General features: G+C 42.9%; 1 protein-coding gene across 2 annotated transcripts in view; it reads left to right on the top strand.

The window, feature by feature from the left end:
* Nucleotides 1-14,943, top strand: part of Dynll1 (dynein light chain LC8-type 1) — a 31,630-nt gene extending 16,687 nt beyond the window's left edge. The window contains exons 1-3 of one of the 2 annotated variants that reach the window (XM_015505171.2): nucleotides 12,513-12,674; nucleotides 12,879-13,016; nucleotides 14,523-14,943. In XM_015505171.2, the coding sequence (XP_015360657.1) occupies nucleotides 12,885-13,016; nucleotides 14,523-14,660 (270 nt within the window). In that variant the 5' untranslated portion in view covers nucleotides 12,513-12,674; nucleotides 12,879-12,884 and the 3' untranslated portion in view covers nucleotides 14,661-14,943. Of the gene's footprint in view, nucleotides 1-12,512; nucleotides 12,675-12,878; nucleotides 13,017-14,522 lie in introns of those variants that run through there. The other variant, XM_015505172.2, reaches the window with a different exon arrangement.
* The last annotated feature ends 3,352 nt before the right edge of the window (nucleotides 14,944-18,295 follow it).

The following is an 18,295-nucleotide window of genomic DNA, read 5'->3' as shown; positions in this document are numbered from 1 at the left end:
GCATCTGTACCTGGCACCTCACTCAGGGCCTGGCCCACAGCAAATGCTCAGAGAATCCTGTGAGCTGAATAAGCATTTCCTCTTCCATCTGTACGTACTCCTCCCTCAGTGGTGATCTCATCCATTCCCATAGCTTTAAATGCCATCTATAAGCTGATGACTCCCCAAATTATAGCTCTAGTCTGGACCTCTTCCCAGAACTCATAGAGCCTATTTGACACTTCCACTTGGAATGTCTAAGGGACATCTCAAACTAAACATGGCCAAAACAGAACTTTTTGTTTCTCCTGCCAGCCTTCCCGTCTCAATTTATTCTTCTAATTTTTCAGCCACAACATCCTTGAGTGCTCTTGTTCCCTCAAATGCTGCATTCAATTTATCAGCAAATATATCAATTCAACCTTCAGAATACAGCCCAAATCTGACCACCTCTTATCCCCACCTCTGTGACTACCATCCTGGTCCAAGTCACCATTACCTCTCACCTGGGCATTTCTATAGCCTACAAGTGGCCTCTGTTGCTACTGACTTCCCCAGACTCTCTCCTCCACCTACTAGCCAGGTCACCACATCTTGGTTCAAATGGCACTTTCTTAAGCCTTCCTGAAAATTCTATTTAAAACAAAACTCCTCACCCTGACACCTTGGTTCTCTTATTATATTTTATTTTTATTGTGCACTTAGGGGTCTGAATTTTTTTTAATCCTTATTTTCCTGCTAGAATATGTGTTCCAAGAAGAAGGAGTTTGGCCTTTGTGTGTGTGTCTGTGTGACGCAATACTGGAGAACCCAGGACTTTGCACATGCTATGGAAGCACTCTACGGTTGAACTACACTCCAAGCCTGACTGTTTTGTTCACTTGTGTTTCTGTAGCACCTAGAACAGTGCCTGACACTAAATTCTCACTCAGATATCTCTTAGTCATCCTGAATGAAGGTCTGAAGGAACTCTTCAGTTCTGGAGAGTCAGAGTTTGTTCTGGTGAATCAGAATGGAGACGCCATTCTCAGATACCAGCTACGTATCCTAGAATAATTGAGAGTTAACTGGAGATCACTTTGCATGTAATTGAAGACTGACACTGAAGTCATCTACTGAGTCAAAGGAGTCTCCATAGCTCCTAGAGCAGAATGCAGATCCTGCCTCGAATTCTATACTGGAGCTAGCCTGATCTGTAATTACCATATGCCCCATCCCTTCATCTTTAAATAGGCCTGCCTACCTTGTGGCTTTTACCTTGGGGTTGTGAGTATGAAATCTGTAATATCAGACTCAGTCCAGATTGTTTGGGGTGGTGCTTATCAACTGGAGGTGAGTGATTTCTCTTTCCAGAGGACATCTGGCACCACCTGCAGACATTTTTGGTTGTTGATACTGGGAGTGCAGTGGGTTTGGTATCTAATGAGTGGAGACCAGGGATGCTGTCAAACATTCTTTAATGCACAGTATAGCTTTCCCAACAACAATAAAAAATCATTCTGGTTAAAAATATTTTTGGTACTGGGGATTGAATTCAATGGCCCTTTACCACTGAGCTACATCCCCACCCCCCCTTTTTTTAAGAGAGAGTGAGAGAGAGGGAGAGGGAGAGAGAGAGAGAGAGAGAGAGAATTTTTTAATATTTATTTTTTAGTTTTCGGCGGACACAACATCTTTGTTTGTATGTGGTGCTGAGGATCGAACCCGGGCCGCACGCATGCCAGGCGAGCGTGCTACTGCTTGAGCCACATCCCCAACCCCCCACCCCTTTTTATTTTTTATTTTGAGACATGGTCTCACTAAGTTGCTGAGGCTGGCCCCAAATTTGCAATCCTCCTGGCTCAGCTTACTGAGTTGCTGAGATTAAAGGCATGCACCAACATGCCTGACTGGTCCAAAATGTTAACAGTGCTAAAGTTAAGAAATCCTGATTAATACTAATGATAATTAGTAGTAGGCTTCATTGATCTTTGACATATGCCTCTAATACTATACTACATAGTAAACATGGACCATCTAATCTCCACATCATCCCTGAGAAACAAGGAGTATCAAAATCCCTTTACAGATGAGGAAACCGAGGTTCAGAGAAGTGGACTCACTTGCCTAAGGCCATACTACTTACATGGGTCAGAGGTGGGATTGATTGAAACCATCTGGCCTCTTTTCACCTCTGCTCTGGGTTACTCTGTTAGACCTCTCTGGATACACTTGACTTATCTGCTTCATCCATGGACAGCAGACTATCTGTCACTCAGGTCATGCTTGGTTATTGGCCAGAGGGGAATTCTTCCCTGAGATTCCTCAGCCTGTTTGGCCCCACTCTCTGCACTGCAGCACAGTCCTTGGCTCCAAAGCTCAGTTTCCCTGCCAGCCCCAGACTAGTGCCAGCCCTTCTCCACGGGGAGGAAGCTTCCAGATTCAGACCTAGACCTTACTGTCTCTCCCATGGGGCCCCTCCTTTCTGGAAAGGGTGCCTAAATCAAGTTTGGAGCTACAAGGTCACCTCACACTTCCTTTTAGATTAGAGAGGATTTGAGCTGCTTGATTGGTCACAAGGCTCAAGATCTCAGGAGGCTTGAAAAGTGAATGCTGGACAGGGTTGGGAACACAGCTCTGCTAAGGCAGTGGTGGGGTGGAGGTGGGGCAGACCACTGCTGTTTCTAGACTGTGAGTGGGTAGAGCTGTAGGCCCTGCAAGGAATCCCTTAGCCTGTTTGTGAATGACAACTCTGAACTGCTATCTGGGAGCCCTGGGAAAGTCTGATAGCCAAAATGGAAAAGGATTTCTGTTCAGGAAGTAAAGGACTAATCCAGGGTCAAGTTTGTGATATTTGTTGCAGAGGAAGGAATGCTGAATTAGGTAGAAATATCATTCTTGGGGGCTGGGGATGTAGCTCAGTAGTAGAATGCTTGCCTAGCATACATGAGGCCTTGGGCTGAAAAAATAAAGAAAACAAGGAAGGAAGGAGAAAGGAAAAGAAAAAGAAATAGCCATTCTTGGGTTGAGGATGTAGCTCAGGGGCAGAGTGCCTGCCTAGCATGTTGTGAGGTCCTCACAGAAGGAAAAAGGAAGGAAGGAAAGAAGAAAAACAATATCCATTCTTTCTTCCATCCATTCACTCAACTGTCCAACACATATTTAGGGAGCTCCCACAGGGACCAGGGATGCTCTGAGTCTGCAGGGACACTACTCTCTTCTGAAATGTCAGCCCTGATTATCTAGGAAGGTGTTGTAGCTCACAGGTCTCATCGGTAATACTACAGTGTGGGACTCTGGAGTCATACACACCAGGATTCAAATCCCATCCCTGACACTTTCTAGTAGTATAAACTTAGGTGAGGGATTTCATCTCTCTGAGCTTTATTTTCCTTATCTGCATCATGGAGAGACCAACAGTTCCTACCTCATAGAGCTTTTTTAATTTTTATTTTATTTTTAAATTTTGAGACAGGCTCTTGTTATGCGGAAAGCCTTGCTAAATTGCTCAGGATGGCCTCAAACTTGTGATCTCCTGCCTCAGCCTCCTGAGTCACTAGGATTACAGGCATGTGCCCCTACATGCAGTTTGAATACATCTATCCATGTGTTATTTAATATAAATCTTGCTACCACCCTACAAAGAAGATGTAAAAAAATCAGGAACCTGCATCTTGGAGAGGTTAATGAACTTGAAGATCACAGTTTAGGTTTTCCCACATCTGATTCCAAAGGCTGTGTTCTTGGTAATGTTTCCTCCCTCTTAATTATCATTTCTTGTGTTGAGAATGAAAAATGCAGACAGTGGCACATGCCTGTAATCTTAGCAGCTAGGGATGCTGAGGCAGGAGGATGGCAAGTTCAAAAACAGCCTCAGCAACTTGGGGAGTTAAAAATAAAAAGGGCTGGGGATGTAGCTCAGTGGTAAAATACCTCTGGATTTAATCCTAGGAAGGAAGGAAGGAAGGAGCAAGTTTTCAGGCAAATTTAGCAGTTAGGAATTAAATAGAGTGAGTTGTCAAAATAAGAGATGGGCCAATTCAGTGTGACCTGGTGAAGCAATCTGGCACTCATCCCAGGATTCTGGATTATTCTAGATTAGGTGTTTTCCAAACTCCTCAGGCTCTGAATTCCTTCATAAATCTGATAGGAGCTATGGCTCCTCTGCTTGTGAAACATGTCTTTGAACCCTGAACACATTTTTGTGCACAATTCCAAGGGTCTTCTGAAACCTTTGAAATCCATCCATGGACACCATTTAAGAATCTTCCTTAGCTGGGTATGGTGGTGCACACCAGTAATCCCAACGGCTCAGGAGGCTGAGGCAGAAGGATTGCAAAGTTTTGAGCAAGTCTTAGCAATTTAGTGAATCCTTGAACAACTTAGGAAGACCTGTCTCAAAAAAAAAAGAAAGAAAGAAAAAGGCTGGCTGGGGATATACCTCGGTTGGTAGAGTGCTTGCCTCACATGCACAAGGCCCTGGGTTCAATCTCCAGCACCACACACAAAAATAAATAAATAAAAATAAAAAGGGCTGAGTATGTGGCTCAGTGGTTAAGCAACTCTGAATTCAATCCCCTAAACAAAAAAATAAAATAAAATAAAATAAATATTAATTTATTGGATCAGAAATGTATATCAGTGGTAAAAGTACTTACTTAGCTTGTCAGAGAATCTGGTTTTGATCTATAGAAAATTTTTAAAATTTAAAAAATAAAAATACACTCTTATTCAGTCAATGAAATTGAAACAAAATATAAAGAGGGCCTTCCCTCTGCAGATAGCCTGCATTCTTCCTTGAATGTGTAGTCCTTGCTTTACTTCAAAGGGATCTCTCTCTTGAGACTACCCTCTCTTCCCTTTTGTATGTGTTTTGCTAAGAATTGAAGCCAGGGGTCATTTATGCTAGATCAGTGATTTACCACTAACTTATATCCCGAGCTTCTCATTCTCCCTTGAATATGTGTGCGCTTTCCTAAATAAATCTCTGTCTATGCCTTTGGGGGTAAGTAAAACACAAAATATAATGGGAGTTTAAAGAAAAATATTAAATGTTATAGAAAAGACTATTAGTAAACCATAATTATATTAATATAATCTTTTTTATTTTTTAAAAAAATTTTTAGTTGTAGTTGGACACAGTACCTTTGTTTTATTTATTTATTTTTACTTTGTGCTGAGGATTGAACCCAGTGCCTTGCAAGTGCTAGTCTAGCACTCTACCACTGAGCCACAACCCCAACCCCTACATATAAATTTTTATAATAAAATATTAAGTAAATAATAATAGAGGGTAGTGTATGGATATTTAAAAAATCATGGTGATGAGTTAGGAAATCTCTCTGGCATTTTTTTTATCTTTGTTTCTTTGGTAGTGCTCTGGATTTAGCCCAGGGCTGCTTAACCCAGTACTCCTTTTATATTTTATTTAAGAGACAGGGTCTCACTAAATATCCCAGGCTGGGCTTAAATTTGTGATCCTCTTGCCTCAGCCTCCTGAGTTGCTGGAATGACAGGCAAGTTCCAATCACACTGGGCCTCTCCAGTATTTCTACTTGGTAGAATCACAGAGGCTTTGCTTTAGCATCAGCAGCACTTCCAGATAACTTTGGAAATGACCTATTCTTGGTTATTCTGAATCTGATGGGGTGGTTCTTTTTCCTTTTTTTGGCACAGGGATTGAACTCAGGGGCTCTTGACCACTAAGCCACATCCCTAGCCCTATTTTGTATTTTGTTTAGAGACAGGGTTTCATTGAGTTGCTTAGCACCTTGCTTTTTCTGAGGCTAACTTTGAACTCAAGATCCTCCTGCCTCAGCCTCCTGAGCTGCTGGGACGACAGGCATACATCAGCGCACCCACTGGGGTGGTTATTATCAACCAAAAAATAGATCACTTTTTCTCCTTGTTTTCCTATGGAATTCTCTTACTATCCACAATTAATGGAATACCCCCCTCTTTTTGGTACTGGGGATTGAACTCAGGGGCACTCAACCACTGAACCACATCCCAAGCCCTTTTTTGTATTTTATTTAGAGACAGGGTCTTGCTGGGTTGCTTAAAGCCTCCATAAGTTTCTGAGGCTAACTTTGAACTCATGATCCTCCTGCCTTAGCCTTCCAAGCCACTGGTATTATAGGCATGCACCAACGCATCTGGCTTTTGAATGGAACCTTCTTGATGCCAATCAAAACTGCAAGCCAGCCTCTGTAATCCCAGCAGCTCAGAGAGGGAGGCAGGAGGACCACAAAGCCAGCCTCAGCAATGGAGAGGTGCCAAGCAAGTCAGTGAGACCCTGTCTCTAAATCAAATACAAAATAGGGATGGGGCTTAGTCGTCAAGTGCTCCTGAATTCAATCCCCAGTACCCAAAACAACAACAACAACAACAACAACCACCACCAAAAAATCCCTGTACTAGATACTGCCTTCATGCAGCTCTAAGTGCAGGCATTTTGCTGCTGTATCCATTCATTCAGGATTCATTCAGCAAACATCATGTGCCAATTAGGTAGTCCATGCTCATGCTCCATGTATCCCCAGGAAGCATTCAGTCTCTGATGCCCAAGAATAAACTAACCTGTCTGATACAAAGGAAAAAGCACTAGATATAAGGTCAAACTGAATAAGAGGTTGCTCACTGGAAGTCCACAAGCCATATTTAGACTGCACAGTGTTTTAACAAATGAAGTTGTAACCTGCCTTTTTTTTTTTTGTACCAGGAATTGAACTCAACAGCATTTAACCACTGAGTCTCATCCCCAGCCCTTTATATTTTCTATGTTGAAACAGTTTCTTAGGGCCTTGCTAAATTGCTGAGTCTGGCTTTGATCTTTCGATCCTCCTGCCTTAGCCTTCTGAACTGCTGGGATTACAGATGTGTGCCACCATGCCTGGCTCATAGCCTATATTTTTAAATGGGTATTTCCCCTAACTGTCTATACCATACCTGATAGAAAACAAGGACTTCAGGTCACTTCCCCCAAGTTGCCCCTCTCAGCAGGAAGTAGCTTAGAGATGATGTTCTCGCCCATTTTTCCATAGAAATGGAAGGTAGAAATTGTCAGTGGGGAAAATGTAACAGCAGTCCATTTTATACTTTGAATATAACACCTGCTGCTCTGCCACTGTGACTTATTTTTTTTTAAGAGAGAAAGAGAGCGAGAGAGAGAGAGAATTTTTTAATATTTATGTATTTATTTTTTTAGTTTTCGGCAGACACAACATCTTTGTTTATATGTGGTGCTGAGGATCGAACCTGGGCTGCGAGCGTGCTACCACTTGAGCCACATCCTCAGCCCTGTGACTTATTTTTAAAATGGACATGTTTCTTTCTCCTCTTCTCTCCTTCTCCCTCCCTAACTTCACCCCATCTTCAATCTCAGGGAAAACAGAATTGCCTTTCTTCCCCATCCTAGGCAGAGATATTGTCTTTGAACATACACCCACAAGAGGAACAAGTAATTTAGACTTTGGGGATGGCACCAGAGATCTAAGAAATGACTATCTCCCAAATTAACAAGGGAATTACAACTTCATACAGAGAACACCCTTTGAATCACCTCTTTTTAAATCACCCACCCTATCCCAAGTGGGTGTAGTGGTGCAACACCTATAATCACAATGGCTCAGGAGGCTGAGGCAGGAGGATTGGGAGTTTGAAGCCAGCCTCAGCAATTTAGTGAGGCCCTAAGCAACTCAGCAAGACCCTGTCTCTAAATAAAATATTAAAAGGGTGGGGATATGGCTCTGTGGTTAAGCCTCCCTGTGTTCAATCCTAGTACAAAAAACAAACAAAAACCCTCTCCTCTATGATGGGCAGAATCACAGCCTCTGGGCCTTGAGGTCCCTGTGTTTTTCCTTTGCTAGCAAGCTTTTTTTTTTTTAATTTTTTCTCATAAATAAGGAAACAAATAGGCAAATAAATATGGGTATTTACTTGGGCCCAGTGGCAAAGGCCTGTAAACCTAGTGACTCAGGATGCTGAGGCAGAAGGACTGCAAGTTCAAGGCCAGCCTCAGCAACTTAGTGAGGCCCTAAGCAACTTATTGTGATTGTGATCCTATCTCAAAATCTGAAAATAAAAAATAAAAATGGCTGGAGATGTGGCTCAGTGGTTAATTTCCCCTAGGTTCAATCTCAAGTACCAAAATAAAATAAAGCAAAATAAAGTAAAATGGAGTATTTCCCATGAAAATAATTGAGATTACTAATCTCTCTTTAAAATCAAAGGGCCAGCATTCCAAAATGGCAAAATATATCTGGCACCATTGAAAAGGGTTCTTCAACTTACCACACTCCCTACCACTCCCTATTATGCCACTTGCCTTCCTTATTAATGCTAAATCCCTATATTTCTAAACTTCCTTAAAACACCCAAACCTAAGATACCAAAAGGATTAATTTTTTAAAAGATATTGTGATTTTCTTATACCCTTATTTTATTTATTTATTTTTATATGGTGCTTAGGATCATACCCAGCACATCGCACTGAGCCCCAGCCCCAGCCCCCAAAAGGATTAATTTATTGTTGACTAGAAGCTCTTTATGGAGGGGATTGTGACTGATTCTAGACACAAATTTCAAGCATTCAAATGCAGCACAGTACTTTTCTCTGATAATCAGGAGATATTTGCTGCCTGCCTTACTCAGAGTGGGTAGATAAATAATGAACCAATCTACAGAAGTGATTGATAAAGGTATGAAAAAGGTAGAAATGCTTTTGGTTCCTAGAAAAAATTCCCTCCAAATTAGCTGGACAATCCCCCCTCCCCAAATGGGGACTAACATAGGCCAAGAATGCCCTGGTTTCTGATGGCACCTTCTTTCAGGCTAAGAGCTGGTTGAGAATGAGCAGTATAAACACAGATGTCAGGAAAGGGCAGGAGTCACAACTGAGAAATACCTAGCATCCTTTATTAAATGAAATCCTGTTATGTTTTAGAAAACCTTACCATCATTCCATTTCAAACTCCTTCAAAGTTATAAATAAGAAAAAGGCAAACTGCCTACTCTGCTAAATGTATGAATATAATACCCAAGTTTAGAGAATGGATTTTAGAGTAATCCATACATGAACTTTCATTTATTAACAGCATGTCCTTGGAAATCAATTTTCTAATATGTAAGATGGTGACATACTATTTGACGTCTTAAATTCAGTCTATTTATTGAGTATCTGTTATGTGCCAGAAACTGAATTTTTTCTTTTTTTTTTCCCCAGAGCTAGGGATTAGAACCCAGAACCTTGCAAATACTAGGCAAGAGCTCTACCACTGAGCTACATCCCTGGTCTTGGACACTGAATTAATGCCGAAGATGGACTAGTAACCAAAAGAGTCAGGAGCAGATAGACAATATCTAGGCAAACCAATACATAAGGTAATTCCCCTGAAAGAATAAATGAAGCAAATATGGTGGAGGAATTAAAAGTGTTGTAGAGCTGGGTACAGTGGTACATACCTGTAATCCCAGCAATTTGGGAAGCTGAGGCAGAAGAATCACAAGTTCAAGGCCAGCCTCAGCAACTTAGTGAGTCCCTGTCTCAAAATAAAAATAAATGGGATGTGGCTCAGAAGCAAAGCTTCCCTGGGGTTCAATCCTCAATCCCCGCCCCTCCACAAAAAAAAGTGTTTTAGAGGAGTCAGGAGCATAGTTCAGTGGTAAAATGGTTGCCTGACATGCATGAGGCCACAGATTAGATGCCCAGCACCACACACACACACACAGGTGTTGTAGAGCATAACTGAAAGCTGGTGGTGGGGAAGTGGAGAGAGGGGAGTTCAGGGAAGGTGACATTTGAGCTGAAGTCCACATGAGGAAATAGCTTTGCCAAGAGGGAGGTAAGAGGAAAGGGGTCTCAGGCAGAGCTGCTGTGAGGAGTAACAGTGAGTGCAAAGGGTTGCAAACTTCAGCAATTTAGTAAGGCCCTAAGTAATTTAGCAAGACTTTGTCTCAAAATAAAAAGGACTGGGGATATGTCTCAGTGGTTAAGTGCCCCTAGATTCAATCCCTGGTACCACAAAAAAAAAAAAAAAAAAAAAAAACACAAACAAAACAACCCTTGGCCTTACCACAAGCCTACATCCTCAGCCTTTTTTAAATCTTTAAAACATTTTGTGTGTGTGTGCGCGCACGCGCGTGAGTGCGAGCTCACTGGGGATTAAACCCAGGGCCTTATGCATTGCAAGGCAAGCACTGTACCAACTGAACTCTATCCCCAGACCTTATGACAGGTTCTTGATAAATTGCTTAGGTCCTCCCTATATTGCTGAGGCTGGCCTCAAACTTGCAATCCTCCTTCCTCAGCCTCCTGAGTCACTGGCATCATTATCCTGTGCCACTGTGTCTGACTGGGACTGTTTTTTAAACTGACAATAACTTGTAGTTACTTCCTACATGCGGTGCTGAGAATTTAAAAGCATTAGTTCATTAATAATCCCAACAAGCCTATGAAGTGGTTTCCTTTTACATTTAGTTTCTTATTACAGATTTAAACAGAGGTTCAGATAGTTCTTAAGTTTATTTTTTATTGGTGTATTAAAATTATACATAATGCAGTGCTGGGATTTAGGTCTAGATTTGACCACTTTCTTGAAGTCCTTGCTATTTATTTATTATTTGGTACTGGAGGTTGAGCCCAGGGGTGCTTTACCACTGAGCCAAATCCCCAGCCTTTTTTGTATTTTTAATTTTGAGACAGGGTCTTACAAAATTGCTTAGGGCCTTCCTAAATTGCTGATGCTGGCCTTGAACTTGAGATCCTCCAGCCTCAGTCCCCTGAGTTGCTGGGATTACAGGTGTAGGCCATTGAGCCAGGCACCCTTGCAATTTATTTATTTAGGCAGTACTGAAAATTGAATCTAAGGCCTCATGCAGAATAAGCAAGTGCTCCGCCATGGAGTTACATTCCCAGTTCTTTTTATTTTGGAGACAGGGTCTTCTTATTCTGCTGAAGCTAGCCTCAACCTCATGATCCTCTGGCCTTGGCCTTTAGCTTCCCTAGTAGCTGAGATTACAGGCAATGTGCAGACTGGCCTCAAACTTTTAAAATTATTATTTCTGTACTGGGGATCGAACCCAGGGGCGATTTATCACTGAGGTACATTCCCAAACCTTTTTATTTATTTTATTTTTTTGAGACAGGATCTCACTAAGTTGCTGAGGGTCTCCTTAGGATGCTAAAGTGGACTTTGAACTTGGGATCCTCCTGCCTCAACCTCCTGAGTTGCTGAGATTAGAGACATGGGCCACCACACCTGGCTCCATTTTATTTTTTACTTTGAGGTCTCCCTAAATTGCTGAGCCTGGCCTCCAATTGTCTTCCTGGCTTAGCCTCCCTGCTTGGATTAGGGGTGTGCGCCACCACCCTGGTTTGGCCTTAAACAGATTTTTGGTCTTTCTGCTTTAGTCTTTTAAATGTTGGGATTTAGAGACCAGTGCCACCATGTTGAGCTTTATTTTTGCTGCGCTGGGTTTCCAATCCAGGGCTCTATCACTGAGCTATATTCTCAGCCCCAAGAATTTTCTTAGTGCTCAGTCTCCCTAAGCCAAGAAACACCTCTGAGGACCCCATTCTTGTCCATTAGGATCCGACCAAGAAACTCTCCTACACAAGAAAGTCTCCATTAATGGAGCCAAGTAGCCCCTCTCTGGAAACACCTCAAGGCTCAACACTCCAAATCCACCTGGAATTTTCACACACACACCCCCCTTTTTATTGCGGTATGGAATAGGGTGGTGGTGGGGGGTCGAACCCTCGGCTTCGTAAATGCCAGCCAAGTGTACTACCACTGAGTAACATCCCCAGCCCTCCTAAATCCATCTTGAGCCCCTTAAATTAAGTCTGCATTGCCTGGCAGAGAGACCCCACTCCCGAGGAAATTCCTTAATTCAGAAAGAAACTCATTTCCTTCCTGAAACCCTCCTTCAGTCCTGAGACTGTCCCCAACCCTCCTCCGCACAACAAATATTTCAGAGCAGGATCGACGACACAGGGAGCCGAGTGCAAAATGGACATGAGGGGCCCCTTGTTTAAATACTAAATTTCAAGAATGAGACAGCAGAGTATTAAACCACGCACGAGAACCTCTTCTGTGCGACTGCACCGTGGGCTTCCCAAGAAGCCGGCCCTGCTTCACAGATATCCATTCAGTGAAGGGAAGGCCTCCTCAAAATCCGTAAATTTTTCTGATCTGGGGTGGGGGTGGGAGGGACATGGGGAGGTGGCCACCCAATTTCCTGAGGCTGTCAAGTTTGACAACACGCCCTCTGTGAATTTTGAATCACCTCGCTTGGCTAGGGCAAAAGCTCCCCTTGCAGCTCTCCAGACAGCTGGCGGTCCTCTCCACCTAGCCCAGGCTCCACCTTCCGGGTGTGTGGGCCTCACCTCGTGCGCCAGCCCATTGCCAGGGCAACCGACGCCGTGAGCGGTGCATTGTGGTCTGCAACAAAATGCAGGCGAAAGATCCTGAGGGAACCATTGAGTCCTTGGGCCAATGGGAGAATTATGGAGGCTGCGTTAAGCCAATAGGGACGTGCGGTGGGGGCGGGGCCGGCGGGAGCAGGGCGGGGCCTGAGCACTAGGCGGCGGCGGCTGGCGTGGGGCTGCTTAGATGCGCCACGGCTTCGGTAGCGATAGCAACTCTGTCTGGGCTTGAGCTGCGCCAGCACCTCCCTCAGGAGACCGTTGCAGTCGCCCAGCCGCTGCCCCCACGGTGAGACTCAGGCGTCCCCGCCACCTGGCTTCACCCCCACCTGCTGGACTTCCCTCGCTGTGCGGTCTGCGCGATCCGCGTTTCCTGAAAAGTGGGGTGGGGGCGGCGTCCCGGGATGGCGCGGGCCGGGGGTGGGGAACCGGCGGTTCAGAGGCGCTCCCGGGACCCTATTCCCTGACTCCTTTCGCCGTCCTTGTCCCCCAGGTAACCATGTGCGACAGAAAGGCGGTGATAAAAAATGCGGACATGTCGGAAGAGATGCAACAGGATTCGGTGGAGTGCGCTACTCAGGCGTTGGAGAAATATAATATAGAAAAGGATATTGCGGCCCACATCAAGAAGGTGAGGACCTGGCGCGCGTCATAACTTAGTTCCTTCTCCCGATCCTGCGTCCTCAAGGCATCTAGGAGAGATTCTTAGGGTTCGGGGCGTAGAGATTTCTGGAAAGAACGCAAATGGATTTTGCGCTTCTCTTGGGAAGACCAGACCCTCAGAGCCCCAAGTTTTTTTTTTTTTTTTTAACCCATCTCCTTTGGGGAAAGCGCCACCTAGCAACGGTTTCCAAGATCAGGGAGCAGCGAGCGGTTCCCCCTTCTGTAGGATTCCTGCACCGGGGATCCATCTGGGTGTTCCGGAGGGGGGAGCTGCGTGGGTGCTTGCAGCCCGGCCAGAGGGAGATCTTGCCAGTCTTCCAGGGGGAATTAGTCGGCAGTTAAGGCAAGTGGGTGGTGATAGTGGTTGGCGCCTGGGGTAGGTAGGGGTTTGGTACGTGGTAGTCAGAAACCTGGCAGGACTGCCGACTTCTCGAGCTACCTTTTGCTAGAAGAGAAGGAAGCTGGCAGCCTAAGCCTGGGAAGATTCCCTTCCAGTGGAGAATGGAAGATGAAAGACTTAAGATGGAACAGAAATCAATATCTTTATTGACAAACGCAGCAGTATGTGCATCTAGCTTGTAGGACAGATAGTCTCCTTAGTAGACCTAACAGAGGTTTTCACACTGCATGCAATAGAAGCTAAATTTTGTTAACTCACCATAAAAAGAATTTTAATAATTTATAGAGATTATATTTGGTCTTTGCCTACACATTAGTTTAGTGAAGAAGTTGGCACAGGTTTACTAGTCCCAATGCCTTTTGGAGTGGGAGAAATAGGGAAGAGTTGCTAACCTTGAGGACCAGGTAATAGGTTTAGCATCATATAGCTATGGAAAGGAGGTTTTTGGTTGTTGTTTTTTGGGGGGAGGTAGTTTAAGTTCTGATTAAAGATAAAATTTGACCAGCTGCCAACATTCTTTTCATAGAATCTTATCCCCTTAAATCTAAATTTTGATCTGCACTTGTTTGGTTTAGTTGCTAATTGAAGCTTTGTCCTTTGGAAGTCTTGTTTATAGTAGTGCAGGAGTGCAGTTAAGAATCTTAAGAATCTTTTGAAACTGGCTCAATTTTTTAAGTTTTTTTTTTTTTTTTTGGATGCATGGCAAATGTAGTGGGAGGACAATTTAGGTCTGTTTACCCAGAGAATATAATGAAGTATAACTGCTGATGTCACCTGCTGTCAGTGAGTTAAGAATATTATAGAAGATAGGAAGGTGTAATTATCATTATAACAAAGCACCCTGTCTTTGAGGCTGACCTTTCTGACTTTGGCCGCCTCAGCTCCCATTCCCATCTTAGCTCAGACTGCAAGCATGTTTGCATTAATGTACTATGTGGGCGACTTGGAGCTAGGGAACATTCATTCTTTCATTCTAAGAATTTGCAGATGCTGCTGTTCTTCCTTTCTGCTCCTACAGGTTCTGGTTTAGAACTAAAATTCTAGTTTTTTTTTTTTTTTTTCCTTTTTTCCCAGGAGTTTGACAAGAAGTACAACCCCACCTGGCACTGCATTGTGGGGAGGAACTTCGGTAGTTACGTGACACACGAAACCAAGCACTTCATCTACTTCTACCTGGGCCAAGTGGCCATTCTTCTGTTCAAATCTGGTTAAAAGCATGGACTGTGCCATACACCAGTGATCCATCCAAAAATAAGGACTGCAGCCTAAATTCCAAATACCAGAGACTGAAATCTTTAGCCTTGCTAAGGGAACAGCTTGATCTTTGAACATTTATTGTGTTTTGTACAGGGCATTCTCTGTACTAGTTTGTTGTGGTTATAAAACAATTAGCAAAACAGCTTACATTTGTATTTATTTTCTATTCCATACTTCTGTGCCCCATGTTTTTTTCTCTCAATCCATTCCTTTAAAAAATAAATCTGTTGGAGATGTATATGTGTGTGAAGTACAATTTGTTCAAATAACAAGATTGAAGGTGGCCTATTAATTGGGTCAGGTGACCAGGTTGGTGAGAGTGAGTCTTCAAAGTCAAATTTCTATGGAACTAGCCATTAGAGTACTCTTGAGTCTTTTTACCCATCCTGCAACACCTGTCCATGTTAAATGCATGGCAGAGAAGTTTGAGATTGTCTTATATCTGAGGAAATGGCATTTAAGGATAGTATTCTTTCAAAAGAATATTTTATGTTTCAAGCCCTAGTGGAGTGGATGGATGCATGTTTTTGTTTTTTTTTTTTGGTGGGGGACTGCGGTTTGAACCCAGGTGCACTTTACAACAGTTGGCTCCCTCATTGAGATTATAGGCCAGCCTTCTTTAAGCTTTCTATGGCTGTTAAATGGTAATAGCTCATTACAGAGTTGGGAAAAGAAAATTTACGCTGTGTAGGCTGTCTTCCCTGCTCCTACCCTATTCTCCCAAAGGCTACACTTAATGATAGAAGTTGGTTTGATTTTGATGGTAAGGGGGACTGATCACAAGTACATTCTACCACTGGGCTATATCCCCTTTTTGAGAAGGGGGTCTTACTAAATGGCCCAGGCCTTGAACTTGGAAACCTCCTACCTCAACCTCCACTTCCCAGGTAGATGCCTGGGTATAAGGTAGTCTTTTATTTTTGCTGGGATTTGAACCCAGGGCTTGTCATATGTAAGCATTCTACCATTAAGCTACATCCCCAGCTCTAGAAGGTGGTCCTGAAAAGGGGAAAACAAAATTTTCTGAGCAGTCATTCTCCATGTTCACTTAATAAAGCCTTTGCTGGAATTTTATACTTGCTGTACTCACTGTGTTTTAATTGGCTGTGGTCAAACTCTTTTTTTTTTTTTTTTTTAATATTTTTGGTTGTAGATGGATATAATATCTTTGTTTGATTTTATGTGGTGCTGAAGATCAAACCCAGTGCCTCATACATGCTAGGCAAGCGCTCTACCACTGAGCTACAACCCCAGTCCTCAAACTGATTTCTTTAAAGAACCCAGTTGAAGTTGTGGACAAGTAACCATTGCCAGGTGTGGTGCATGTTTATAATCCCAGTGACTCAGGAGGCCAAGATAAGAGGATTGGAAATTCAAGACCAGTCTCTGCAATTTTGGGAGATCTGTTTCAAAATAAAAAGAATTTGGAATGTAGCTCAGTGATAGAGCGCCCCTGGTTTCCGTTCCCAGTAACCCCCTCCCCCCAAAAAAAAGTAACCATCAAAAGTTTCCTCCCAATTTTATGGAGACCAAGTAGTCTTATGAAGAAAAGCACATATGAGAGAGATTTAGCTTTTTGGTACCAGGGATTGAATTTGTGCTCTACCACAGAGCTACACCCCAGACTTTAATTTTGAAACAAGATCGCACTAAGTTGCTGAGGGTCTCTAAATTGCTGACTGTGGTTTGGAACTTGGGATCTTCCAGACTCAACCTCCTGAGTTGCCTTGAGTTGGTGTGTGGGCACCAGGCTTTGAGACTTGTTTTTTTTTTGTAGATAGGGGAAAAAAGGGGGGGTGGGGGCTGGGCCTAATGGTGCATGCTTGCAATCTCAGGGACTCTTCAGGCTGAGGCAGAAGGATCCCAACTTCCAGGACAGCTGTAGCAACTTAGTCCCTGTCTCAAAATTTATAAAAGGGATAGGGATGTTGCTTGGTGGTAAAGTGTCTCTGGGTTCAATCCCAGGACCACACCAAGAAACAGAGCTGAGACAACCTGTACCCATCTTGGGAAATTTCAAGACAAATCTTGACTTTAAGGTTTCCTACATAATTTTCTTTTTTTTCAAATATTTATTTTTTAGTTGTAGTTGAACACAATACTTTTATTTATTTACTTTTATGTGGTGCTGAGGATTGAACCCAGGGCCTTGCACATGCTAGGCGAGCGCTCTACCGCTGAGCCATAACCCCAGCCCTTCCTACATAATTTTCACATGAGATAAGGCTTTTGTTTCAGACCTGGGATCTACAAGATGCAAGATCTATAAGAAATCTATGAGAAAAAAAAAAAAATCTCGAAATTTCGGAGCAACCCCTGAGGTTTCTATTACCTTTTTTTTTTTTTTTTTGGCTACTGGGGACTGAACACAGGAGATTTGCCTCAAAAACCACATTCTCAGTCCTTTTTATTTACTTATTTTTTTAATAGTAACTTGTCTCTTTTTTTAATATTTATTTTTTAGTGGCAGTTGGACACAATACCTTTATTTTATTTATTTATTTTTATGTGGTGCTGAGGATCGAACCCAGGACCTCCCACGTGCGAGGCAAGTGCTCTACTGCTGAGCCACAACCCCAGCCCCATATTTACTAATTTTTTAATTAATTTTTTAATTGTTGATAGACCTTATTACTTATGTGTGGTGCTAAGAATCAAACCCAGTGCCACTCACATGCCAGGCAAGTGCTCTACCACTAAGCCACAATCCCGGCCCCATTTTTATTTTTTTGAGACAGAGTCTAAGTTACTTGAGGACTTGCTAAATTGCTGAGGCTGATTTTGAATTTGTAATCCTATCTCAGCCACTGGAATTGCTGAGATTACAAAGTTTGCACTACTGTGCATGGCTGAGTCCTAGATTTGAATTGATAAGTGATGACTCTGTCTTAAGTGTGGCATTAGCTTAGTAACATCTTTGGAAGTTTGTAATTTTTTTGACCAGCACTTTTAGAATCCTAGTGAAGTTGTGCTACATTAGGACTGGAAGGGTTTCAGCGTTGGGGGTACAAAAATTTATTTTACTATTTTTTGGGGCAGTTGAGTTTTCCCCCTGCTATCTGCAGGAAAGAAGGATAAAGTACTGAGGAAGGAGACTATAATTGGGGTGATTTAGGTTTGTTTTTATGTAAACAGATTAAAAATGTTCCCATTAATCATCTCTTTTCTATCCCCTTTCTCTCTTTGGTGACCTGGCTATATTTCTATTTAAAGAACAACAGGAATTTGGTTTCCAAAGCTATTATCTTGTTCAGTTAGCCCTACTCCAAACAGATGATCAGTCTTCAGTAATAGACCCTTGAGCTGATTCAAGACCATACAGGTAGACAATGAGAGTTCTAACCTAAGTGTTCTGTACCTTATCTACTGCCAGGAAGTTGGCAACTTTTAACTTCCATTTTTTGATTCAGATGTGAGGAAACCATATTGCTATGAAGATAAAGACTGGGTTAATGGGCTGGGGTTGTGGCTCAGCGGTAGAGTGCTTGTCTAGCACATGTGAGGCACTGGGTTCCATCCTCAGCACCACATAAAGATAAATAAATGCCCAACTACAACTAAAAAAAAAAAAAAAAAAAAAACCCCACAAA

This window comes from Marmota marmota, unplaced genomic scaffold, assembly GCF_001458135.2.
Source record: "Marmota marmota marmota unplaced genomic scaffold, marMar, whole genome shotgun sequence".
Classification (NCBI taxonomy): Eukaryota; Metazoa; Chordata; class Mammalia; order Rodentia; family Sciuridae; genus Marmota; species Marmota marmota.
This window is presented reverse-complemented; position numbering and strand designations above follow the sequence as displayed.